Below are 24,658 nucleotides of genomic sequence, written 5' to 3' on the forward strand. Positions count from 1 at the left end.
TCATAGTAGTGAGGAATGAACATTCCCCCCAAAATACCTGCTTTATATACATTACTTACACAATGGGTTGCACGTGATTGGTTAATTCTGGGATTCTCCTGTAGGCCAATCAGGTTGCAGATTCACTTCCACCTGGAGCTGGATTGGGTGGCTCCTGCGGACCAATCATACTGCATTGTTCTAGGACCAACAATACTTCTGCATTCTGAATCCTATTGTTCTAGGACCAGTCAGACTGTTGCATTTTGGATCCTATTGTTCTAGGACCAATCAGACTGCTGCCTTTTGTATCCTATTCAACTCAGTACATAACACGTACCATAAGCAATTTCCTATATGTGAGCGCCCAGTCCTTGCCCACTGCTGTAGCTGGAGTGACCCATTGGGATAATATCTGCTCTCTCTTTCTGAAAGGCAGGTCCACAGCCAGCAATTTTAAGGCTTCCTCCAAGGGAACTTGGGTGCTGCGACTCGTCTTCATGCCCCATTGCTCAAGACACACACACAGAGAAAAAGAGATTCTCGTTTTTAAAAGCCACCACTGTCATTCCTCCTTCATTTGGGAGCTGGCTCCTGTGCTCAGGAAGCGCACTGTGATATTTAATGTAGGTTGCTGGCCTTATCAGCATCCCCACCCTGCTCCGGTTGCCATTTCAGCTTCTCTTCCCTTCATTAACGGGAGCGCTGGGGAGGGGGAAGTTCCTCTGGAGATGTGTGTCTGGGGACCAGTGAGTAATGAGGCTGTGCTGTGCACCTTGCCTGTCTCTTCCCCCTCTCCCTCTCTCTCTCAAAGTCAATGTATTCATGTTTCCTCTAATGTGCCTGGCAGAGCGTGGCTGTAATGGATATGCAGAGTGGAATGACCTCACTCCAAGCAGAGCACACAGGCTGGGATAGATGCAGCTCCTGCAACAGGGTTAATTGCTTTCCCTGAACTGCGAATGTCTGCTGCAAGCTAATGCAAGGAGCTTTGGGTGCCCTTGCTTTTGGTCTCTCTGCCTTTCTCTCCTTCCACTCTGAATCCCCAAGATTTTGAGTGTTACCCACCTGCCGTTAGGAGTTTGGGGGGGGATCAAGGACTGTGCTGTCAGGCTCCAAAGAGTCCATTCGCCCCACCTTTGGGCAAGGCCTCGGGTTTAACAACAATATGTGTTGTCAGTATACGGGGGCAATGCGGTCCAGTCCCCTGTTTAATCAGAAAAAGGTTATTGGGTGTTAGTTTCCCCATGCCATACATTCTCATCCCAGGTTTCCTCTCCCACAATCCAGGATTTGATGAGAGTCCTGTGTCGCTCAGCTAATGGCGCGATTCCTTCCCCTGGTGTAAACAGCAACCCATTTTACAACATTTGTAATTACAGGCTTATACAGAACTTGCCGCTTCGCTCTGCGTGTTTCGCTCTCATTTTGTTCCCAGAGCACCCTGTTGCCTAAGAGAAATGAGTTTAAGCCCTTGCTCCGTTGCGATTTCTACAGCCCCTTCAAGCAACTGGGCATTGTGTAGTAAACAAGCCAAACACAGGTCTCTGCCCTCGGATTGAATAGCAAATCAGTAGGCTTGGCACCTGCTTTGCAGACGGTTGGCCTTCCCATGCAGATTTGGTGGCCCAGTGGTTTTCTGCTTTTGTGGAATCAGGGAGCACTGGAGAGGATTCTGTGCCAGCTGGGACTGGCAAGAGGTGTGATCTAAAAGTTCTGGAGGGCACCAGGTTGGGAAAGACTGGTTCAGGACACACAGTTTGCGCAGTGCTCTGGCCAGGCCACTTGCTCCTCGCTGCTCCCCTTGTGAACTGAGCCTGGACACTAGAACACACCAGATGTTGTATCCTGTACTAATACATTCTCGGGAGCAATTGTGCCTAACCTCCTTCAACCACTCTCCGAACTGATGGCTCCTCTCCAATATAAACTTTAGATTGCTTTAAAATGCTTGTCCTTTCATGTGTCGCTTTTTCAACATTCCTGTAATTCTTTACTTTTTTATTTTCATTTTTACAGCTCGGACGTTCCCATTATTCATTTTTTACATTCTTTTTTAGATCGTTGTCATTCCGTGTTACACACGCGCGCACACTCATTCCCCAATCATTTCTCTGCTCTCCCCCCTACCCCTGGCTCTCCGTATAATACCCCTTGTCACTCTGCTGGAATCTGCTCCTTTAAGAAAGAGCGCCCTGTCAGAATTAATAAGCCATCAGCTTCCTCCTGCACTGGAGTTGATGCTATTTGTGGAAGGCATTTTCCTCCCTGAAAATGCCAGCGGGATGTTGTCCCACCAAGATTTTCTGATGCTGTGCTTGGCGATGCAATCTAGCGGTGGTCCTGTGTCTGCGGGATGTTTGATTCCCGAAGGAACTGTAGAAGTGTGCAGCTCCTAAGGAGATGCAAGCATAGAGGCTTGCTGGGTTATACTGGCTTCCATCTAGCCCAGTGTTCTGTCTCCAGTGGTGACCCAGAAGGTGCCTCTCATGCCAAAACAGGGCTTGTGGGTCTGAGATGAGACAGAAGCCAGAGCTAAGCCGGAAGTTAGAACTGAAGGCCAAACTAGGATGGCACGGTTCCGAAGGAAGCCAGAAGCCAGGACCAAGGATGCAAGAACACATTTGAGAGTAAGAAGACTGTGTCGCTCAAGTAAGGCTCCTCCAGGACCTGCCCTAGTCCTATCTGCCCAGGAGAATGCAATGGCAAACCTGGTTGGGCATAGCCAATCCAAAGCCTGAATATACTTCACTAAGAGTGGCCAACACTTGCACTTGTCTTGTGCCTAGAAAGTATGGATCCAAGTTGTTTCCTGCTTGTCCCACAGCTTCTAGGCATGGATCCAAGCGGTTTTGCCTTTGCCCTGCTATTTCCTCCCAGTTTAGCATTCAATTGGAACCAACAGCAATCCATGGAAAGCCTGATTGCCGCTGGCTCAGACCAGCTTCTTGAATTCACTAGGTGCATTTTGCACCTGGCTATTGGCCACTTGCGACCAAGTGAAGATGCCTGGGTGTCAGATTGGCACCTGATGTCTCCAACATTGGGTGGTGTGTGCCTGGGGATCCTTGGATCTGGACTGTTTTTACGAACCAGCAACACATCTTGTAGAAGTCTATCCAGTTATATTTTATCTGCACAATCCAAATGAATTTCAGGATCCCAACAGTTGTATTGAAAAATACGACTTTTGAGCCATCTGGCCCCCAAAATGGCAACTAGGCATTCTGTTTTGGCAACTGTAACCTTGGTTTAAGGAGCCATTTCTAACGCTGGTTCTGATTCGGTGCTAAACTGCGGGTTTTCCTGGGAGAAAGCAGCAAGGTAAACAGTAGCATGGATGAACCCTAAGAAGGTATCACCTACAGTTCAGTTTTCACTCTCGATCAGGCTTCCTCAACCTCGGCCCTCCAGATGTTTTTGGCCTACAACTCCCATGATCCCTAGCTAGCAGGACCAGTGGTCAGGGATGATGGGAATTGTAGTCTCAAAAACATTTGGAGGGCCGAGGTTGAGGAAGCCTGCTCTAGATGTTTGGAAGCATAGAGCTGTCCTCTAGTTCATGTTAATCAGAGGAATATGGGCTTGGAAGATAGTTTCATTCACCTATTGTGGCTCATATCAGTTGATGAGCCCATTCCCCATGAATTTGTCTCTTCCTTTGCTTTAGTGCAACATAAGCATCCTGTGGCCATAATCACATGCTATGGTAGCAAATGCTTCAGTTACTGACAATATGCCGAGAGCGGTAGCAGCCAGGCTATGACACCAGCCAAGTACAAACTTAATTTAGATTTACTAGCAGTAAAAGGGTAACTGCTGCAAGCTAAAAGTGATCTGAGCAGAAAAGCCTCCCTCTGTGTTTTTTAAGATAGCTGGCCACAAATGAGAGAGCATGTTTGGAGAATCTGGCTGCTTTCAGATTATGGTATTTTGGCTTAATAAGCTGAAATATGGACCAGGCTTTTGCCTGCATAGGCAGCTGCTTTTCAAGAGCCATGATTAATTCAGGAAGGCTCTAATTAACCATAGTTTCATCCAAACCAGTAAACTATACCAGCTTCAGGGGGGAAACCAAGATTGTAGGCTACAGGTGGAAGTTGGTGTAAGATCCTAACTTGTTCCAAAGCTGGTAACCCTAGTTTCTTGGTTTGGGCAAAACAGGAGCAGTGAAAGAGGGGAGATTTCCCCCACCCACTGGCGAGCCAGATATTTCTGACGGAGACAAGTTGCTCATTTCCTTGTACCTTTTAACATTATATGGCATCTTCGGAAAGAAAGATAATAAGCCTGACTTTTCAAAGAGCAGAACTCATCAGTGCTTTGCCGAGACTGCACAAAACGTCAACATTATGGCTAAATGCATCGAAGAGCCGGTTTTCTTTTTTTCTTCTGGCTTCTTTCAAAATCAATCGCACTAATGGGAGGTAAAAGTCTCTCTCTCTCTCTCTCTCTTTGCTGTCATTAGAACGTATGGGCGGAAGAACACCTATTCCCACTGGCACTTTTTAGGGCCATCCTTTTAGTAGCACATATAATGGAATTGACTTCTTATTCCAAGGCCCCCAATGTTTTGGCAAGTGTTCTGTGTGTCTGGTCCAAGGTGTGGCTCCGCAGCAGGACACCACAGTTAAGGAGTTTGCTGTGCCTTTGAATAGTGTTTCCTCCATGCTACTGAGTCAGAGAGCATGGCAGCTGGAAGAATAAGGACAGGCAATGTGGGAAATCTCGGGACTGGTTAAATAAAGAGCTTCTTTGCACACACTATGGAATCCGCTATTTGGAGATGGCCATCAGAATGGATGGCTTTCAGAGAGGATTAGACAAATTCATGCAAGACATCAATGGCTGTTAGCTGCAGTGGTTGTGTTCTACCTCTGCTGAATACAAATGGAATCATTTCTAGGCACTTCTGCATACAGGGCCTTCTTGTGGTCTTCCTATGGGCATCCGGCTGGCCACTGTGAGACAAGGAGGCTGGACTAGATGGGCACTGGCCTGATCTAGCCGGGCTTGTCTTATGCAGGAGTGCAGCACTGGGGAAGTAGAGCAGGCCTGGCTTTGTTGCAAAAAAAAAAAAAAAGCCCTTGTGGTGCTGGCAGAGGGAGGGAGGGCCCAAATTTAAGATGCCAGCACTATGTCTTGCACCGATTGGCCACCCATGTGCTGCTCGCTGGTTGGGTCTGTTGATTTAATGGGCAGTTGGTGCCCACCAATGGTGTTATGGAGCCCTTCCTTGCTGTGCCAAACCAACTTGGAGAGGCAGCCGTGCCACTGCAGGCAGGTGTGCATTGAGTCTTTCCCCAGAGCTTGCATGCTTGCAATTGTCAGTTGCCACTGGTAGGTAGGTACATTATTAATTTGAGGAAGAATGGAGCTTTCTGCCCCAGTGGCCCTCCCTTTAAAAGCACACTGATAACATGTCAGTTTGGGGCTGATTAAGTCTATATGGTTAATGTTGGGATCAGTTTCCTGCATGGAAGCCGCCCCTCTCTTTTTGTGAATGTGCTGTATGCGTGAACACAGCAGCGGCAGGATGTAGCAGCTGGTCCCTCTGCAGTCTTATTCAGCATTGCAAGAAATGAACCTTTTGATTTCGACTCGGAATGCAAATGTTGCCTCCCAGATCTAGACTGTTTATCCTGGCGGGGATTGGGACTAGCTCCTTGCTGTTCTACACAATATCAGGATGAAAAATAATAGCAATGAGATATATGCATGGGTATATGAAGGGCAGCGTCGCTAAGGAAGTAACTGAAAACACTCCCGCGTTCTCTTGTCACTTATCTATTCATAAGATGCCCAACTGTGCGGCTTCTGCCGAATGGAATGTTGCAGCTGGGAGCAGCAACATAGCATTGCAGCGTGGAGTGCTGCTCTTCCGGATTCTAGACACTCCATTCCACCCGCAACCCTGTTTTCTGGCTCCCCTGCTCCCCCAAACAATCTTTCAGCATTCTGTGTCTTCTCAGTATGCCTAGTCAACATTAGGCTGTTTTTGAAATTGCCCAACCCCCTGCTTAGGGTATTTGATTTTTTAAATTGCACTTCTGCAAACCCTGGGGTTTCCCCCAGCTTTCTGATATCCTCTTATGTCTGCATGGAGGGTGCCGTAAGGGAGCTGGGACTAAGTGACCAGCCAAGGCCTCTCCCTGCTCTATAGTCAGTGGGTCTTGGAAAAACACACGGCTAAATCGTGGGGGGGGGGGGGATGGGACACTTCCAGATTCAGGAACTGTACTCTTGATGGGAGGCCATTTTCATATTTTGCTTAATGTGCCAGTATGACCCGAGACTGTCTTTAAGATCCCCCACACTTTCATCTTTATAACTCCTTTCACATATTGTTTTTCCTGCAGCAGACATACGTTTCAGCCAGGTGCAAATAGATGTTCCGTGAAATATTTTATGGCCCTTTTGTTCTTCAAGAGCAATGGAAGTTCCAGGTTGTTTTGTGTGAAAATATGGGCAGTGGCGTTTTTGCCGTGATTTATGCCTGTGTGGTTTTGGCTTCTGGTGCAGCAAAGCGAGGGAACGGACAGGGCAGGAGTCCTTGAAAAACAACAACAGACCTTTAGCTTGGGAGTGTGGGTAGCCAGCTGCACAGGAAGAACAAGAACAACTCGAGGCTGGATTGAGGAGAGAATCATGGCTGCAGTGAGCTGACCTGGAAGTAAAGTGTGACCTCTGGGGATAAAATAATAATAATAATAATAATAATAATAATAATAATAATAATAATAATAATCTATTATTTGTACCCCGCCCATCTGGCTGGGTTTCCCCAGCCACTCTGGGCGGCTTCCACAGAAACCAAAAAACACTAAGATATCATACATTAAAAGCTTCCCTGATGTCTTCTGAATGTCAGGTAGTTGTCCATCACCTTGACATCCAATGGGAGGGCATTCCACAGGGCGGGCGCCACCACCGAAAAGGCCCTCTGCCTGGTTCCCTGTAGCTTCGCTTCTCGCAATGAGGGAACCGCCAGAAGGCCCTCGGCGCTGGACCTCAGTGTCCGGGCAGAACGATGGGGGTGGAGACTCTCCTTCAGGTATACTGGGCCGAAGCCGTTTAGGGCTTTAAAGGTCATCACCAGCACTTTGAATTGTGCTCGGAAACGTACTGGGAGCCAGTGTAGGTCTTTCAAGACCGGTGTTATGTGGTCTCGGCGGCCACTCCCAGTCACCAGTCTAGCTGCCGCATTCTGGATTAGCTGTAGTTTCCGAGTCACCTTCAAAGGTAGCCCCACGTGGAGCGCATTGCAGTAGTCCAAGCGGGAGATAACCAGAGCAGGCACCACTCTGGTGAGACAGTCCGTGGGCAGGTAGGGTCTCAGCCTGCATACCAGGTGGAGTTGGTAGACAGCTGCCCTGGATACAGAATTGACCTGTGCCTCCATGGACAGCTGTGAGTCCAAAATGACTCCCAGGCTACGCACCTGGTCCTTCAGGGGCACAGTTACCCCATTCAGGACCAGGGAGTCCTCCACACCTGCCCGCCCCCTGTCCCCCAAAAACAGTACTTCTGTCTTGTCAGGATTCAACTTCAAAAGTGGTCACAGAATTGTAGAGTTGGAAGGGACTCCATGGATCCTTTAGTCCAACCCCCTGCAATGCAGGTGGCACTCTGTGCCTCCTCAGAGGTCAGCACCAACACTTAGAGCTGTGCTCAGAAATATACTGGGAGCCCATGTAGATCTTTTAGGACCGGTGTTATGTGCTTCCAGCAGAGTTCCTTTGTATGGAGTTTGCCCATCTAGGGCAATATTGCCTTCTCTGACCAGGAGTGGCACCCCAGGTCTCAGGCAGAGGTCTACTCCGATTGCAAAACATCCACCTTGCCAATGAGCTATGATCCCTCCCCTACTTGATGCTGGACCGGGGTCTTTACCTTAGCTCCCTCTGCCCCACATGGTTCATAAAGAACCCATGTTCTATCTGAAAAGTAGCTAATGGCCTGTGATAAAAGTATAAGATTTTATTCTCTGCTGCTTTCCCCCACCTCCTGCTGCATATATCTGAAATACGCAGTAGCTGCCTGCTTGAAGAGTGGTAGGAACCATCATTTTGCCATCTTCTTGTCATTAAAATTTTATACACTTTTTAGTTGTTGTTGCGTGTAAAATGGAAGCTATGGCTGGACCGCCCCAGGGAGCTGCTGTGCCGTGCGCCTGAGTCTTTGTACGATGTAAATGTGTTCTGGAAAAGGCGTTTTTGGCCACCACTGATCTGCTGTGGGTTTGAATTGGCGGCAGAGAGATGAAAGGTTCCTTGGCAGCATGATACTGTCTCTTCTCTCTTCCTCTCCCCCCCCCTTGCCCAACATCGCCTCATTAAAAGGGTTGTTAATAGGTTTTTAAGCTAATAGAACATTGAGCTATTTGAGAGGCAGGTGGCTCAGGAAAGGACAATCAGGCAGCTTGGACGCTGTTCCTGGGGAAAGTGGCAGATCGCGTCAATGGGTCACGCTGGGAACACTCTCTGGTTTGGCTGGGGTGTTGAGATTTGAAACCGATGGAAGCAGGGAGGCAGATATTGGGATCAGTAGCCACCGCAATGAAAAAGTGTGCAAGCAAATAGCCTACTCTTCCTGCTGAGTTACATCACCTGAAATACAAGGTTCCCTTAGCACATGGCATTTTTTTGTTGTTACACCCTACTCCCAAAGCAACATCTAAATCTGCAGATTGTCTACATGAGGCAGATGGGGTTGTCAACGTGTGCGTTGCACAGAGACGTCCTTTGGCGAGCCACCCGGGATGGGCGATAGCTCCCTACTGAGGAAGCTCACGGGGTCCTCTACATTTTCTCTCAGCCTCGTGGGAGTCGCTTAACCGAGTTGGTCCCCTGCAGCTGGGAGAACATTTCAGTGACTCAATCCCTGTGGGGGGCGGAAAGAGAAAGAGATTGCGTAAAAGGCAAATATGGTTTGTAGTCACCAGGAGCAGGTCGTCTAGTCACTCAGGATATTGAGAAGGCCTAATTTTGAGACTTCTATGGAGGCCCCAGGAGCATCACCTGACCAGCTCTAGCTTATTGTTGAGGCTTCCTTTAGTTTTGTGGCTGACCTCCTTGTAGTTTCCTCCTTTGGCTAGAACAGAGTGGTGGTACACAAGCAGATTCCTTTCTGGTGTGTATTTTTTATGTTCGGCTTAGCTGCTTCTCATTTAGAGGCTCAATCTTTGGCCCCTCCAGTGACAGAGGACCAGTTAACAAAATGGGGAAACATCTGTGCCCAAGAATCTGGAGAGCTGGTGCCACAGAGTAGACAAGATGGGACAAATAGTCCAAACTGATATAGGGCAGCTTCATATTTTCTTACACAGATCACCAATCCGGAATCCTGAGGAGAATGAGAGGCCTTGCCGGTTCATGACTAAGGCAGTATTTGAACTGTTGACTCACAGCTCAATATATAATGTTTAGCTTTCTGAGCACGACTGGATTTGGATTGATTCCTCACCTTGCCCCTCCACCCCAGTCCTCTGTGCTCATGATAAAGTGATGGTTGTTTGACTGACAGCAGCAGTCTATCTCTCCATTGCTAAACCGGCTTTCCAAACACATTGAACTGGGGTATATAAGAGAGTGGGCCAAAATGCTCACTTTGACACTCCGTTAACTGGGTGACTGCTGACTCTTTAACCCGGAAGTGATTTTTAAGGGAAGAGAGTTTTCCGTGAAACCAGAGTGGGTGGAGAGTTTTGTCTTCATCCCTCCCCACCCCCCCAACATCGAAATACTGCTGGCTTGAGTACAATGGCTGCTTCCCAACAGAGCTGCCTCCCTCCCTCTCAAAGGAAGATTCCAGCAGCAGCCAGAACTCCACACAGCTGTAATGGACAGATTTTGAAAGTGTTTTAAAAGAGAAAAGGTTAAGGAGCAGCTCCCCCTTGCCAACTTTTAGGGTTTTGTGTAAGTAAAACTTTTAATCTCAGGGTTGTGGGTTCGAGCCCTACGTTGGGCAAAAGATTCTTGCACTGCAGGGCTTAGACTGGATGACCCTTGTGTTCCCTTCCAACTCTACAATTCTATGAATTGTGTGAGAGTACTGACGAGCCTTAGTCGTGCCATTCAGGAGCTATTCTGCTGGACAGCTCCATGACTCTGCTGGGCTGAACTATAGGATTTAGAGGGCTACTTCACACAAAAGGAGAAATACTGTGTATGATGGAATAGGAAGAGCGTGCATCCTGTCTCTCACTCTCACACACACAGCACATGTTATATAATGTGTGGCATATGTGTGCGCATGTGAGCTGTGGAGAGAACGAAGGGGAAGATGGGGCTTGTCCACTTGGGAAGGTAGCCCATCTAGGAAGAGGAAAACTCTCTACTCATTGGTGAGAAACGTTTTGGGAAAAGTAAACCCCATGGGAAAATCCGTAGCCACTTTCTTGTAGGACACCTTCGGGAGAAGAAAAGGCTAAGGTGTAAAACCTTAGACCAATCTAGAGTAGAGTGCCTATGACACTTGAATGGCGCCTTGTATGCCTCCTTCCGGCAACTCATGGAGCTAAGCTGGTGGGAAACACATTGTTCTGCTTTCCTTTGGACACGTCAGCAAGGCCAAGAGGCGGATCTTGTCATCTGGGTATCCCAGGACCTCCATACACACCACCCAGGCTTGTGCCCCGGGGGAGGTCACTTCAGAGCTGCGTGGTTTGAGGCGTACTCTGTTGTCTCTTGAGACAGACGGATGCCAACAAAGGTGAGAGAAACTCTCAGTGAATCGTACGGAGATGCGAGGAAGGACCAGACGCACAGGTGCCGTTTTTATTTTATGCTGTAGCATAAAATGCTCTGGGCACTGCTGGACTGCCCCACCTTTCCGATAAGCCTTGCGTGGGGCTTTGAAGATGAGCCCTCAGATGTAGACCTGCTCTCAAAGCGGATTATTTTGATGTTGTTACACCATAGAAGCCGGCACAGAATATAAAGGCCGAAGAGCATTTTGAGCTCCCAGCATGCCCTTGGTAACTCCCTCCTCTCGCTGAGCAAACACGCTTCCCTTCAGTAGCGCCAAGGTCAGGCGCAGTCTCCTTCAGTAGTTTGACCTCCTGAGGGAGCCGCCGTCTCGAGTGACCTACCCTGTCAACAGTCCTCACTCCCCCTCCGGAAAGTGCATGACAGAAACAGAAAGCGCTGGCTAGAAAGGATTGTTTAAATATATTAGGGGCGGAGGGGGGGGGGGAGAATCAGAAGGGCTTGCCTTTGACAGAACTGCTTTGCAGCTGTGGCTGGGGGTCTGTTCTGCACACATGCCAGCGGATTGCTTAATTGCTTATCACCAAGCGTTTGGGGCCGAATGATCTTTCTTCATGAAGCATGAGTGTTGGGTTTGTGCGCTCGCCCCAGTACATTTTTATCCCGCCTTTCCTCCATGGAGCTGAAGGCAGGTTCTCCTGCGCCTGTCACCTTGCCACCATTTCACCCTCACAACAACCCTGTGAGGTAGGTTAGACCGAGAGATAGTGACTTAACTCAAGGCCAGCCAGTGAATTTTGTGGCCTGGTGGGTATTTGAAATTAGGTCTCCTTGGCTTTCACCCAGCCTCTGTAGCCACTACACAGCATAGCATGGCTCCTGAGTTTAAAAGGGGAGGGAGGAGGGACTTTAAAATGACCACCTTGCAAGAGACATACATGGAGGGTGGCTTTGCTAACAGTACTTTACTATCCTCTTAGGGTTTCTGCAGCTTCCTGGTGTTTTGTGTCTGCCCTGGGAAATCTGAGGTTATCTAATTTTGTTATTTCCTAAAGCACTTGAGGAGCATGCATGGGGTTTACTTATTTATTACATTTATTACATTTTCCTCCCCCAAAGGAGTTGAAGCTGGCATGCATCATTCACCTCAGTGCTCTTTTTCTAGAAAAAGAGGTGCCAGAACTCACCATGAACGCCTCTCTTGTTCTCTTAGAATGGCAATGGCGCCCACCTGAGGTGTGCTGGAACTGAGTTCTGGCAAGTTCCTGCTGGGGGGGGGGGAGCCCTGGTTCTCCTCATTTAATCCCCACAATGACCCTTTGAGGTAGGTTAGACAGAGAGGCGGTGTCTGGCCCAAGGTCACCCAATGAGCCTCATAGCTGAGTGGGGATTTTGAACCCTGGCCTCCCATGTTCTGGTCCACACAGGCTCCTTTTTTATCCTGCTTGGCTACTGACAACCCCAGTTGCTTCCACACGACCTGTCCATTCAGCAGTTATCCTGATTGGAGCTCAGGAAATGCTATTCTGATTTGTTTTTGGACAGTGTTGTGCATTTTCCAGCTGCTTTCCTTGTGGCAAAAGCTCTGGTTTTGGGTGGGGGTGGAGCAGGTTGGTTGCCTCCCAATCGGCTGTAATCGTGCAGAGACTGAATCCCACCCCAAAATGGTGATGGTCTGGAAGCCCTCCCCTCACCCCCGCCCCAAGGAGGTGGGTTAAACTGACCCAGAGGGTTGGTGACTCAAGGTCACCCACTGAACGCCGCAGCCAGGTGTGGATTCAAATCTATTGCGAGGACCTTGGACCGGTCCTTTTCCTCTGCCCACACCCCAGAGAGCCCCCTCCACCTCCCTGTGCTTACAAGCGGTCCCCAGAGCGGCAGGTGGCTCCACAGCACATCAGCGCCACCATCTCCGATGTGAAGCCTCATTTGCTTACTTGGCAGAGCCTGCTGCAGAGTGGCAGGGTGCCAGCTTTGACAATGTGCCGTTTCCTGTCGGGTTGGGCTGGAGAGAAAGAGAGCGAGAACGAGGGGAAGGGAGAGACATTGTTATGCTGCTTTTTCTTATTCTTCTTCTTCCCTGTGCTCCCTTTCGGTTGGTGCTATTGAAAACGTTCCCAGTGGGGGTGGAACGCCCTGGAAGTCTTGAGCGTGCAGTGGAGAATAAATTGGTTTTGTTCTCTCTGGCTCGCAATTGCCAGCCTCGCTATAAGAGCTGGGAAGGCAGATTTCGGCAGGCGGGGGGAGGAAGCGCACAATTGCCTTGGATGGTCCAGCTCCTTCAACCTGCAGGGACCCCTTGTCTCACTGCTTGGTGTTCCAGCTGTGTGTGTTTGGTTTGGGGGGGGGGAGAGACATGGACGAGGGCAAAGAGGCTGGGGACACGGCCAGGGCATTGAAAGAGAGCAGCAGTTGGGTGAAGGAAGAGCTGCTGCAGAGGTGTGCACAGAGAAGATGAATGGACTCGCTGGAGACCTGAGGCGGAAAGGGGGAGAGGAGGAAATGGGGGCTGAATGCTTAAAGGGTTGTTGACGGAAATGGCAGTCCTGTTCAAAGGATGAGCCTTTCTGGAGTGTGGCAGTAGCTGGAGAATGGCTTCTACTGATTTCCACGGAACAGGCCCTGGTAATGTTTCCTTGAGACAACCTGTGACCCTTCAGATGTGGCTGGACTGCAAATCCCATAATCCTTGACCACCGGCCATGCTTGCTGAGGCTGATGGGAGCAATATCTGGAGGGGAACAGGCTTGGCATAAATCAAGAACAGCATCTTGCCACCGCCACCAGGGTAACGTTTGTTTGTTTTGCTCATGGCCGCCCTACCAAACTTCAGCCAAGGCATGATGAAAGGTTAGATGCCCAAAGTTCGAAGGCAGCTTCCTACGGGGGGGGGGGGCGAGCCATACTTTGCCCAGTACAAATCCTGGCATTGCTTGTAAATGGATCCCTTGCCGAAGGGCTGAGAAACAGCTGAGATCTTGGATCGGAAGGAGAGCCCACTTGAAACTGCCCATCGACAGGCAGCACGAGAATGGCAGATGTTTATATCAAGTGATGCATATGTCCCTGTGAACCAAGCCTTGATGATCCATAGCTAGACATGGCAACGGACTACACTTGTTCCTCGCTGCTGAAGAGGCAAGCCGCTTTCTCAACAGATCAGTGGCTTGTCACTTCCAGCTGCATACCCAGTTCTCAGCTATATGCACATCTCCCTTCAATAAGCCCCACCTATACCCATTCTGGGTCTTTTAAGAATGTCCCCAGTAGACTCATCAAAGACAGGCACTCACTTTGGGGTCCAAATTAATTGTTGTCGGGGCAAATAAGGATAGAAGTACACTGGAAGGGATTTGCGTTTTTCCTTTAATCAGGGATACATGGCAATTGACTTCACAGTGGTAGTAAAGCCTCGTCATTCATATCCATGGAGTGTTTTGAAAACCTTGAACCACATTCGTAACAAAAAGCCTCAATTGTCACTAGCTGCTAGTTGTGCTGACCCCTCAGATTTCAGAATAAATACCCCTTTCTGTGGAAGGATGGGGGGAAATAACACTGTCTAATGAATTTCTCTAATCACTTACATTATTGGGCTGTGTGAACTGATTGCACCCTTAGTTGTTGCAGTATCCAGACCTGGAGCAGACGAGTCCGTTTACTGTGGGAGGACAGTAACCGCATGGCTCGCCCCCCCCTTTTTTTGCTTTACCAGCTCCAGGTTGGCAGAGCAGAGAGGGCTGGATCAGGCCCATCACTGGCAGCTGGACCAGCATAGAATTCTGCAGATCCTTGGAAGGCTCAGCTCTGCCTTCTCCTCCTGTTTCAAGGGCTTATGCTGATAGTAGCTTCTTGCCTGTGCTTTCAGCAGACGCAGAATGGAGCCAGGTGGAGAAACACGTCCACCACATCTAAATACCTAGAAGAATGGATGGGGGGGCTGGATTGCCCTGCTGAAACCCCTTTGGACAAGAGCGTGGGTGGATCGTTGACCTCAACTGTAGTCTTTCTATGGGCAGCGTATATAGCTACAGAGCATTGAACCCAGCCAGATATATCCCTTCCCTTCCCTGTTTCTTAATTTACTTCTTTGCGGGTACATTTCAAGGGAGGTGGCCTAGCAGGCTTGCACTATAATGGCTGGATCGTGGCCTTTATTGGCGGAGGCAAAAAAGGAAAAATAATCAAGCACGTGTATGGGTGGGGGTGTCCAAAAGGGTATGAAATACAGTGTGCGACTCCAGCGCATCCTTCCGAGACTTTGCCGTTCATGCCCTGTAGGCAACAGAAAACCTCCTGAGGAAGACGCCGCCTGCTTAATAAATGCCCCAAATTATCAGGCCCTCGTCTTGATTTATATCCCTTACAACCCGAATCTACGGCTGTCACTGTTACAGGCAAATGGCTTAATGGATGCAAATTGGAAAAAAACAAAACGAAAAATTGCATTAGTAGAATGGTTAATAAAACATCATTTCTGGGAAATGAATCCTGACATTACTCTGAATGTGAGCAGAGGAATAGCAGTGGCTGCATTGCCTTGTTGGTATAGCTGCTATGTAATGCTGTCTTCATGTGTGGGATTTTTTACTTCTCTTTTTCTCTCCTTTTCATGTTATTTCTGCTGCCCTTCTGCTGTGGTCTGAATTATCCAGGAGGTGGAGGTTAGTACTGATTTTTTAATATTTTTTATAATCTTGTTTCATTTTATCATCACATCTGTATCGCCTCCTTCTGTCCTCTACTGCAGCTCCTTCATTTTGGTTCTGGTTTATTTTGGAGGACCTTCTAAGTGGTTGAATGTGGTCTGTGAAAAATTGGCCAGTCATCCTGGCTCTGCGTGTTTCGATACCTGCGTCCGTCTGCCTGCAGTGAAATCACTGGTGCCTGAACTGGCACAGCACAAAGGTTGCATTAAACTAAATCCAATTTTGCTATAAACCCACATCGAGGATGGTGTGCTTTAGAGCTGAATCAATAGCCGGGCTACAAGAATGAAAGAATCAACATGGCAGGCATCTCTTGCTGGGTGGACCATTTCAGACTTCCAAGGACATGAAAAAGTTCCTTGGGTAGAAAGCCTGAAAGGAAAAAGTGTTGTCTCCAACATTCTTGTTTTCTGTGGCAGGGAAATTTGAGCTGCTTTTTATTTCTATGTGGTAGGAGAACCCAAAATGTAATTTCTTTTTTATATATATATAAATTTTTTTATTGGTTTTACAAAATTTTTATAAACAATACAAACAAATAAAAAGACATATAAACATGTATAATTTCGTAATCTTTTTTTCATATCCCTCACTTCCCAGACTCCCCCAAACCTCCCCTTTCTACATCCCAATTTCCAAAATTATTTCAGCAAATCCTAAACAATTATATCAAATATATTTCTTCTTATTCTTTTCTTTAACTTAATCTTTTGTCGCTGTAATCTCCTTTTCTTTCTCAAAACCTCGACATTTTAGCATTCATCAATTTTATAATAGTTCTTAAGATAAATTTTAAATTTCTTCCAATCTTCTTCCGCCGTCTCTTTCCCCTGATCACGGATTCTGCCAGTCATTTCGGCCAGTGTCATGTAGTCCATCACCTTCATCTGCCATTCTTCCAGAGTGGGTAGATCTTGTGTCTTCCAATACTTTGCGATGAGTATTCTTGCTGCTGTCGTAGCATACATAAAAAAAGTTCTGTCTTTCCTTGGCACCAATTGGCCGACAATGCCCAAGAGAAAGGCCTCTGGTTTCTTAGGGAAGGTACATTTAAGTACCTTTTTCATTTCATTATATATCATCTCCCAGAAAGTCTTGATCTTTGGGCACGTCCACCAAAGGTGGTAAAAAGTACCTTCAGTTTCTTTACATTTCCAACACTTATTGTCAGGCAAATGATAGATTTTTGCTAGCTTGACTGGGGTCATGTACCACCTATATATCATTTTCATAATATTTTCCTTTAGGGCATTACATGCAGTAAATTTTATCCCGGTGTTCCACAACCATTCCCAGTCAGCAAACATAATATTATGGCCAATGTCCTGTGCTCACTTAATCATAGCTGATTTAACTGTTTCATCTTGTGTATTCCATTTCAACAGCAAGTTATACATTCTTGACAAATTCTTAGTATTGGGTTCTAACAGTTCAGTTTCTAATTTTGATTTCTCCACCTGGAAGCCAATTTTCCTGTCTTGTTTATAAACCTCCATTATTTGATAATAATGGAGCCCAAAATGTAATTTCTCACCTACATACGGAAGTGGTCGAGCTCAGCAAGGGCTGTTGCCATGTGATTCTTCTGACTGTGTGGCTTGGCTAGGATGGCACTTTCTAGGGCTTGGTACGTGGAGCGCAACTGATATACTAGCTTTCTGTTGATTACCAGGAGGGTGAAGGGTGAGGTGAGGAGGTTGGCAGGGTGCAAATGCACCAGGATCAGCACCATGTTGGCTCTGCTGGTACTCCTGCACCGTGCTGACCTCCCGGCTGCCTCCTCGCTCCTTCCCAGTGAACAGGAGCGATCAGCCTGCTGGGAAGCTAGTCCAGCAACCGCCTGGTGAACTACTTCTGCTTTCTTGAATCAGAGGTCTGGAATATATCCAAAGAGGTTAAGCCCAACCCTCTGCTTTACACAGGGTCTTCCACGCAGGTAAGTCTCTCAGTTGTAACACAAGTGTAGTCTGCATTTACATTTGATGCACATACATAAATCCTGAGGATACAAGGAGAGAGGAAGACAAAATAAGGATCACCCACCCACAGCCTCTCGAGAAGGCTGTGCAGGAGGCACACCCAGCCGCACACTCTCATTTCTTCTGGAACTTTTGAGCTCCAGCTGAGTCTTTTCAAAAGCACCTTTTGCTGGAGCAAGCTGACTGGAGTGGGGATGCAGAACACGCCCCACACTCCTTTAAGGAGATTGTTGCCGCAAGTCAGAATATAAATCTCTTTTTGCCCATATACTGCCTTTCCCCTCCCCCCCCACACTTTGAAAACAATGGCGGTTGCCCACCTTAGGCACCACCTGCTCCCTTGTGCTCCCTCAGAGTCTTTAAAATCGCATGAATGAGTTGACACAGTCCTGCAGCTGCCCGATAAGCTCCAATATCTCTTGAGTGGTATAACATGTGAAGCAGGGAATCATGCAATGCTGTATTTAGAAACAATTGCATGTTGCTCTGACCTTCCGTGGTCTCCAGGCCTGACGTGGCGCTGCTCGCACAAATTGCTCTTTCGCGTCAGCCTCTGTTGGCAGCTAACATCTGCCCTGGCTGAACCATCTTGGATCAGGTATCTGCCCAAAAATATGGAGAGTAGATGGGGAGATTGGTGGGCCTGAGGGCCAGATGCAGCCCTCTCAGACTCTCCTCAGACCGCAACCCCTCTCACAGGCCTTGCTCTGTGCCCCGTCAGATGTTTTTGCCTGGCTGGAACGGTCTGCCAGGGTGGACAATTGAGAAGTGTTTGTGTTTAGAAACCTCTGGCTCTTACATGGTGTATTTCTGTCCCATGTCTTCCTCCTCCCAGTTGGCCCAGCCCACCACTGTCATAAGGCCCTCCAGAGGTTGGTCAGGAGGGAATCCGGCCCTCCATCTAGAGGGACATTCTAGATGGTTCCGTGACATTGGTGTAACTCCCTTCCCGCCAGAGCCTGGCAGCATATTTGTGAGAACCCAGTAAGAGGGCTAGGTGCACCCCTCTCCTCCACAGGCGAGCCTTTCCTTCTCCTGCCTGTCAGGTCACACGTGGCAATATCACCAGTTCCCATATCCTAAAAAAAATGTAGATGTGCTTCAACACAGGAGTGCCTTCACAAGACCACTGTACCACATGGAAGAGGGAAGCAGTCTGTCTAAATAATAATAATGGTGTTCTGACTGGTCAGCTCAGAGCCATAGTGGATGAGATTTTTTTAAAAGAAAGAAAGAAAACTGCTGAGGTGTGGGGATTCCCTGCCCCCAATCCCCACACACTTCATTTTGATGAAAGCGGGATGGCCAAAGGCTCTATCATTAAACTGCTTTTATTTTGTTTTTCTGGTTGGTAGAGCATGTTTATTTCTGATTGCATAACACTTTAAAGCAGAAAATGGCTTCATTGATTTGCAGTGGGCTGCTAACTTCTGATTGCTTGCTAGCTTGGAAAATGTGAAGAGATTTTTTTTATTTAAAAAAAAAAGTAAAAACAAGGTCACGAGGGATAAGAGAATATGACCTGGTGTTCTGAAATGCCTTCCTAGTTCTACAATGTAGGGTCTTGCAATGGCTGAGCCCTGGCATAGCAAACCTCAATCAGCTGATGGTCAGGGTTTGCTAGGACAAAGGGCGTATCACTTTGCAGGGGCTGCCAATCAGCTGATCAGCAGTGCCTGCAAACCCCATTTTGGCTAAGTCAGGTCTTTAGCTGCACCACACCTGACACATCTCTATCAGCATGACATCATATGTGATGTCAGGTGGGTGTGGCTTGGCTAAAATGGCCTTGTGGGCCAAAGTTGGAATTGGGGAGCCTGATTAGGCTCATCGTATGGAGGTTTCCCATCGCTGTTCAAGCATGGACAAATCCCACAGAGCCTAGTCCATTTCTTTGCTTTGTGAAGAATTGAGGATTTGAGAAGATTCAGCCTTCTTAAGCGCCAGCCCATCAAATCATTGAGCTTCTCCTGCAAAAAGGGAACAAAGAGGGTAAAGCCAAGAGAAATTACAGCAACAGAGCCTCTTTCCTGGAATTCAGGCTGTCAAGGAAGCATCACTGTCGCATCCTCTGCATAACATTATCTGTATGGATTTTGATTTGCCTGGAGTTCTCAGCATCTGGATTTTTATAGTTGACATTTTCTCTTGTTTAAACTCTTTTAATTCACTTAGGCTGTCATTTTTCCTTTCCCCCCATGTAGGATGACTACATCAAAAGCTGGGAGGATAATCAGCCAGTTGATGAAGGTACCCTTTTCCCTTTTGGTTCCGCTTAATCTTTTTAAAGGACCTGTTGCGATCAAGTGCCCAAGACCTTGTTAGGACAAGGTTCCCCCTGCCCTGCAAGATGGTAAATATGGGAGCAAATCTCACTTGTGTCTACCTTGCTTTCATCTGTTCTAAAGAAGTTTGAAAATGACTTTGAAGGCAAGACTATCAAGCCAGAGTACAGGCATGTTTGAAGAGAGATGTGTTTCCCGGTTTCGGTTTTACAAGCTGCAAAAAATGTGTGTGTACAATGCAGGAATTGCAACTCTCCTTCTAAGTGGAGGCTATGGTCTTCCTTTTTTATCTTCCACTCCCTCTGTTCCATTAGCAGCATGGTGTTACCTCTGAGCTGCAGTAGTCTTTCATATACAATCTACCTGCCAATGCATATTCTTAAAAACACAAAAACAATTTGTAGACAGGCCAAAGTTTTCCCTGCCCTTGATAATTCATTAGAGTGGGCTACCCATGGCCTTAATCACTTTCTTCTGGGGTGAATTCTGATGCTTTTCCAGGTGTTTGGGTTAGTTAAGTCTATTTCCCTGCATGTTAGATGAGGTTGTTGTGTGCCATTGAGCAGAATTGATTGTGCTTATGCGAGTGATGGAAATAACCCCCCTTTTATGTTAGTGGAGACGCCCGCTTCTAAATGTTTACAGTTTGCAGGTTTGGTTTCCTTGGTTAGTATCATTTAATTGCTACTTGAAATCGATGCCTCCAGAGTTGTGACTTCACAGATGATTGATCCAAAATTATTGGGTGGGTGGTTGATGTGACAGAGGAGAAATTAGTGAAGTAGAAGCACAGAGTTGAGCCCTGAGCAGCTGTCCAGATAATAAAAAAGTGGAATGGTGCAGGACTCAATTTCATGCAGGAGAGGAAATAATCTGAATCAATGGCTGTTTCAGGGGCTCGTCGGGAGACGTCCACGGCCGTTTTAAAGCAGTTGAGTTTAGATGTTGTAGGGCTGTCTCGGGTGGTACTGCAGTTTGCACAAATGCGTTGCCAGAGAAGTCCAAATGGGCACTCCTCTGATTAATTTTAAATCTGCTTTAAAGACCTCCCTGTGCTTAAAGGTTTTCTAAATTTGGTCTAATTTTAATCTAAGTGTTGTAGTGGGATAGGAGGTGTGTGTGTGTGTGTGTGTGTGTGTGTGTGTGTGTGTGTATTTCCTCTCCTTTTTTTGCAAGTGGGGCAGTTGGCGCTGATCCCACAATATCCATGTGCAACAAGCCAAAGCTGTGCACATGTAGCTCTGCCAAGTCAACTGCAGTTGCGCTGATCAGCTGTTAGGTAGGGAAGAGGGACAGGAAGGGTAAATGCAGCTGTGCTCCTCTGATTGGCGGCATTACAGCTTTCAGATACGGCTGCCTTTTCGGCCTTTGTGTTTATGCGATTCTTCACGTGCATTTTGATTCTTTTTTGCATTGGCCTTTCCATCTAAACCACTTCAGCAAGGATATCTACTGAAGGGTGGTGTGGACATTTATGTAAAGAGGTCAAGTAACAAAAGCATGATGGGAAATTTTAGTTTTCAAAAGGGAGACTTGGATGAAAAAAAGGGGGTAGATATTCTAGCACATGGATGGGGAATGTTTTTCACCCAGAGGGCCAGATTACCTTCTCAGCAATGTCCCGAGGGCCACATGCCAGAAGTGGGCGGGGCCAGAAACAAAAATGGGTAAAACAATAAGTGTAGAGTTCAGGAGCAGGTTCCAGACTGGCAAAAACATTCAGGGAGGTTGTGAAGCCGAAACTGTGAATCGTGTGGTCTGGGGAGAGGGGATATGGCTGGTGGAGAGCTCTGGGGGTCCAAAAGAGAGCGCTGGTGGGGCCACCAGACCTGAGGTTTCCCTTTCCCTATTCTAGGGAAAGTACGTATATGGGGCATAGGGAGAACTGATGGAATAGTTTGCTGACTTAGATGCTGTGTGGTTACGAAACTTAAGCTTCCTAGCCAACCTGGAACAGAGGAAGTTTTTTCCCCCATTCCTTGCTTTCTGATCCTTCTCCCTGGAGATGTTAGGGATTGCAATCAAAGCATGTGTTCTATAGCAAGCAACTTGAGTATATCCACATGTTGCCTGAGCAACACGATCTTCTAAACTGTTGAAAAATGTATGCAAGAGAACAGCATGCTCAAGCTATAAGAACAGACCATAGTTCAATTGCAGATGGTTTTAAATTTATTTATTTTCTAAATCACAGTCAGTTTTAATTGGCTTTAAATTCATCACATCCTTTTATCCTTCCTGTACACCACTTAGATGCTAAGGTGGCAAGTGGTGTAGACATGGTTGACTTAAATAACATTGACACATAAATAAGTAAGAGTGTATACTTTGCATACCCAAGCTCCCAGGTTCAGACTCTGGCATCGTCAGGTATGGAGCTGGAAAAGATTCGTCTCTGAGACCTTATAAAGCAAAAGCCAATCTGTGTAGGCCAGGAATGGGGAACCTCCAGATGTTGATGAATTCCTATCTCCCATCATCCCTTGCTGGCTGAGGATGATGGGAGTTGGAGTCCCACAGCACATGGAGGCCACAAATTCCTCCATCTTGCTTTGGGCAGAACTGAAATAGGTGGACTGGTCCTGATTCTGTTTAAAGCAGGTTTATACATTCAAGCTTTGAGGAGCTGGAGTTTCGCTGGTTACCACCGCCTGATCTTCAAGTCACTGCTGGCACCAGACTCCCCCCCCCCCCTAAACTTTTAGAAAATTGAGTACTTGAGCACCAGTCCTTTGATCTCCCTTGGTTTTATTAAATAAAGGCAATTCAATTTAAAGAATGCCTTGACTGCTCTGGCCTGACCAGAATACTGATTTGCTGACCTTCAGAAAATAGTGCAAGAGCATTTTGTTTTTCAAAGGCTGCCTGATCCAGGCTGCAAAGTTCCTGCCGTTGTAAAGTTTGCTGGCTTTGAACCCACGCAGATTTAAGCATGCTTATTATGCCCTTTGAAAGCGGCAAGCTTAAGGGCGCTTAGCTCTACGCTGCATTGTCCTCTGCGGCCCAAATCCAACAGCAATCACGGGCAGCTAGTGATGTGTAGCTGGAGGGACTGGGTTTAGAGGCACATCTTCCATTCCCATCCAAAGATGCATCTAGCCTATCCTCCTCCAACCTCAGGTGCCCTCAGGAAGTTCCAAACTACATCTGCCAGACAATTTGGTAGAGGGTAGATAACCACTGCAGCCCAGATGGAGATGTGTACCTTCGTTGACAAATGCAAGCAGGAGGCTGTTTCAGGAGACCAGTCATTTGGGCCAGATTAGAGCACACGGCTTGAAATTTGTTTGTTATTCTAGTTTTGACACAGCGTACATGGAAAGCTGCCTTCTGCTAAGCCAGCCCAGTGGTCCATGCAGCTCAGGATTATCTCCGTTGACTGGGTGCCGCTCTCCAGATTTTGAGGAGAGAGTCTTTCCCTGAGCTGTTTGGAGATGCAATCGAAACTTGATCGTTCTGCATTCAAAGCATGCAGTCTACCACTGAGCTATAGCTGTTTCCCAAATTTAGCGATGATTAGTTGTTGTGGGCATATTACCTAAATCTCACCGATTTGGGATTTAGTTGTTTGGATGCATAGAGTGTGTGAGTGTGTGTGTGCGTGTTAAAAAAATAAACCTAAACAAAAATGTGTTTGAAAGGGGAGTGGCTAGAGACTAGATTTCAGGTGGCAGGTGCTAGTTCTGTAGAGAACCATGACAAAAATATTGGTCTCAACCCAGCAGATACTTCACCTTTGTGGTTAGGGCTTTTCTTGCACAAAGTCCTCCATCACACACAAACACGCCCTGAATGCAAATCCAAAGAGCCTTCAGTATATGTAGTTCAGCACTGGACACTGCTGCAGGTGAGTAAGCCAGTTGATTTGTCGAGGCCCACGTTGGTTTCATATTGACAGGCACACATGACAAGTGTAAGGTGACCCTTGACTGTGTCCGTGCAGGACAGCTGCAGCTGCACATTCCTACCCGTTCCTCAGTGAAGATGGGAATGTGAATGCTTATACGTACCATGTCAGGTGGTTCTCTCGCAGCACCTTTTTGCATGTGGTGGGAATCCACGCAGGTCATAGAGAGAGCACATGGCAAGAAGGTTCATTGCTGTTGCATATTGGGGAGCTGTCTTCCTAAAGCGGTGAGTTTAGGTTTGTTTGCAAAGGCAGTCGGCAGTACACGGCACACTGCGTGCAAATAATTTCGAAATCGTTGATCGTTGATTGTAGCAAAGTTGTTTGTAATAGGGTTGCCGTATTTCAAAAAGTGAATATCTGAACACAAAAGTTGTTGAGCTTTTCCTGCAAAATCTCAAAATGAAGTTGCTGTGCTTTTTTTTTTTTTTTTAAGGAAATTCGCCAAAAAATCAACACTTCCGACATTGCCATACACCCGGGAGTCCCGGACGTAGGGCAGCCCTATTTATAAGATAACACTACAAATGGGAAACTAGTCCAATTATCAGACTCAATTTAAGTTGATTTGTGAAACAGCTTCTGATCCTGATATACTTGCATGTAATGAAGTATTGCAGACCGTGGTTGCTTTGTGGTTTTTAGCATGTTGTGTGTGGTTGTCTGCAAGCTTCTGCTTTATATCAGGCAGCAAACTCTGCTATAAAAAGGAGCATTTAGTCATTCACACTCCATTTACTTCTGGCTTTAGGTGTGGACACCACTAAGGATCCTTGCCAGAAAGTGAAATGCAGCCGGCACAAGGTGTGCATCGCCCAGGGCTACCAGCGGGCTATGTGCATTAGCCGCAAAAAGCTGGAGCACAGGTAAGGAAGCAGCTGGCCTCCCCATGAGTCCCTGGTGGGGCAATAGGTGTTTCTGAGTGACTTGCTCTTGCTTCCGACGAGTCCTTTTGTGGTGGGCACAACAGGAAGTCAATGGACTTATAAGTCAACGGAGGACAACCCACACTTAAATACAGTTGGCTAGTAGATTTAAAAGTGATTTGTTTTATTCAGGATGTTGAATGAATGTTTTTAAAAGTGCCAAG

The 24,658-nt window shown here is 47.1% G+C and overlaps 1 protein-coding gene across 1 annotated transcript in view; it reads left to right on the plus strand.

Moving 5' to 3' along the window:
- The first annotated feature begins 19,581 nt into the window (after nt 1-19,581).
- Nucleotides 19,582-24,658, plus strand: part of LOC308584654 (testican-2) — a 30,067-nt gene continuing 24,990 nt past the window's right edge. Inside the window, exons 1-2 of the mRNA XM_081189519.1 lie at nt 19,582-19,626; nt 24,320-24,434. Of these exons, the coding sequence (XP_081045645.1) occupies nt 24,403-24,434 (32 nt within the window). The 5' untranslated portion in view covers nt 19,582-19,626; nt 24,320-24,402. The remainder of the gene's footprint in view (nt 19,627-24,319; nt 24,435-24,658) is intronic.

This window comes from Podarcis bocagei, assembly GCF_964188305.1.
Source record: "Podarcis bocagei genome assembly, chromosome: 4".
Classification (NCBI taxonomy): Eukaryota; Metazoa; Chordata; class Lepidosauria; order Squamata; family Lacertidae; genus Podarcis; species Podarcis bocagei.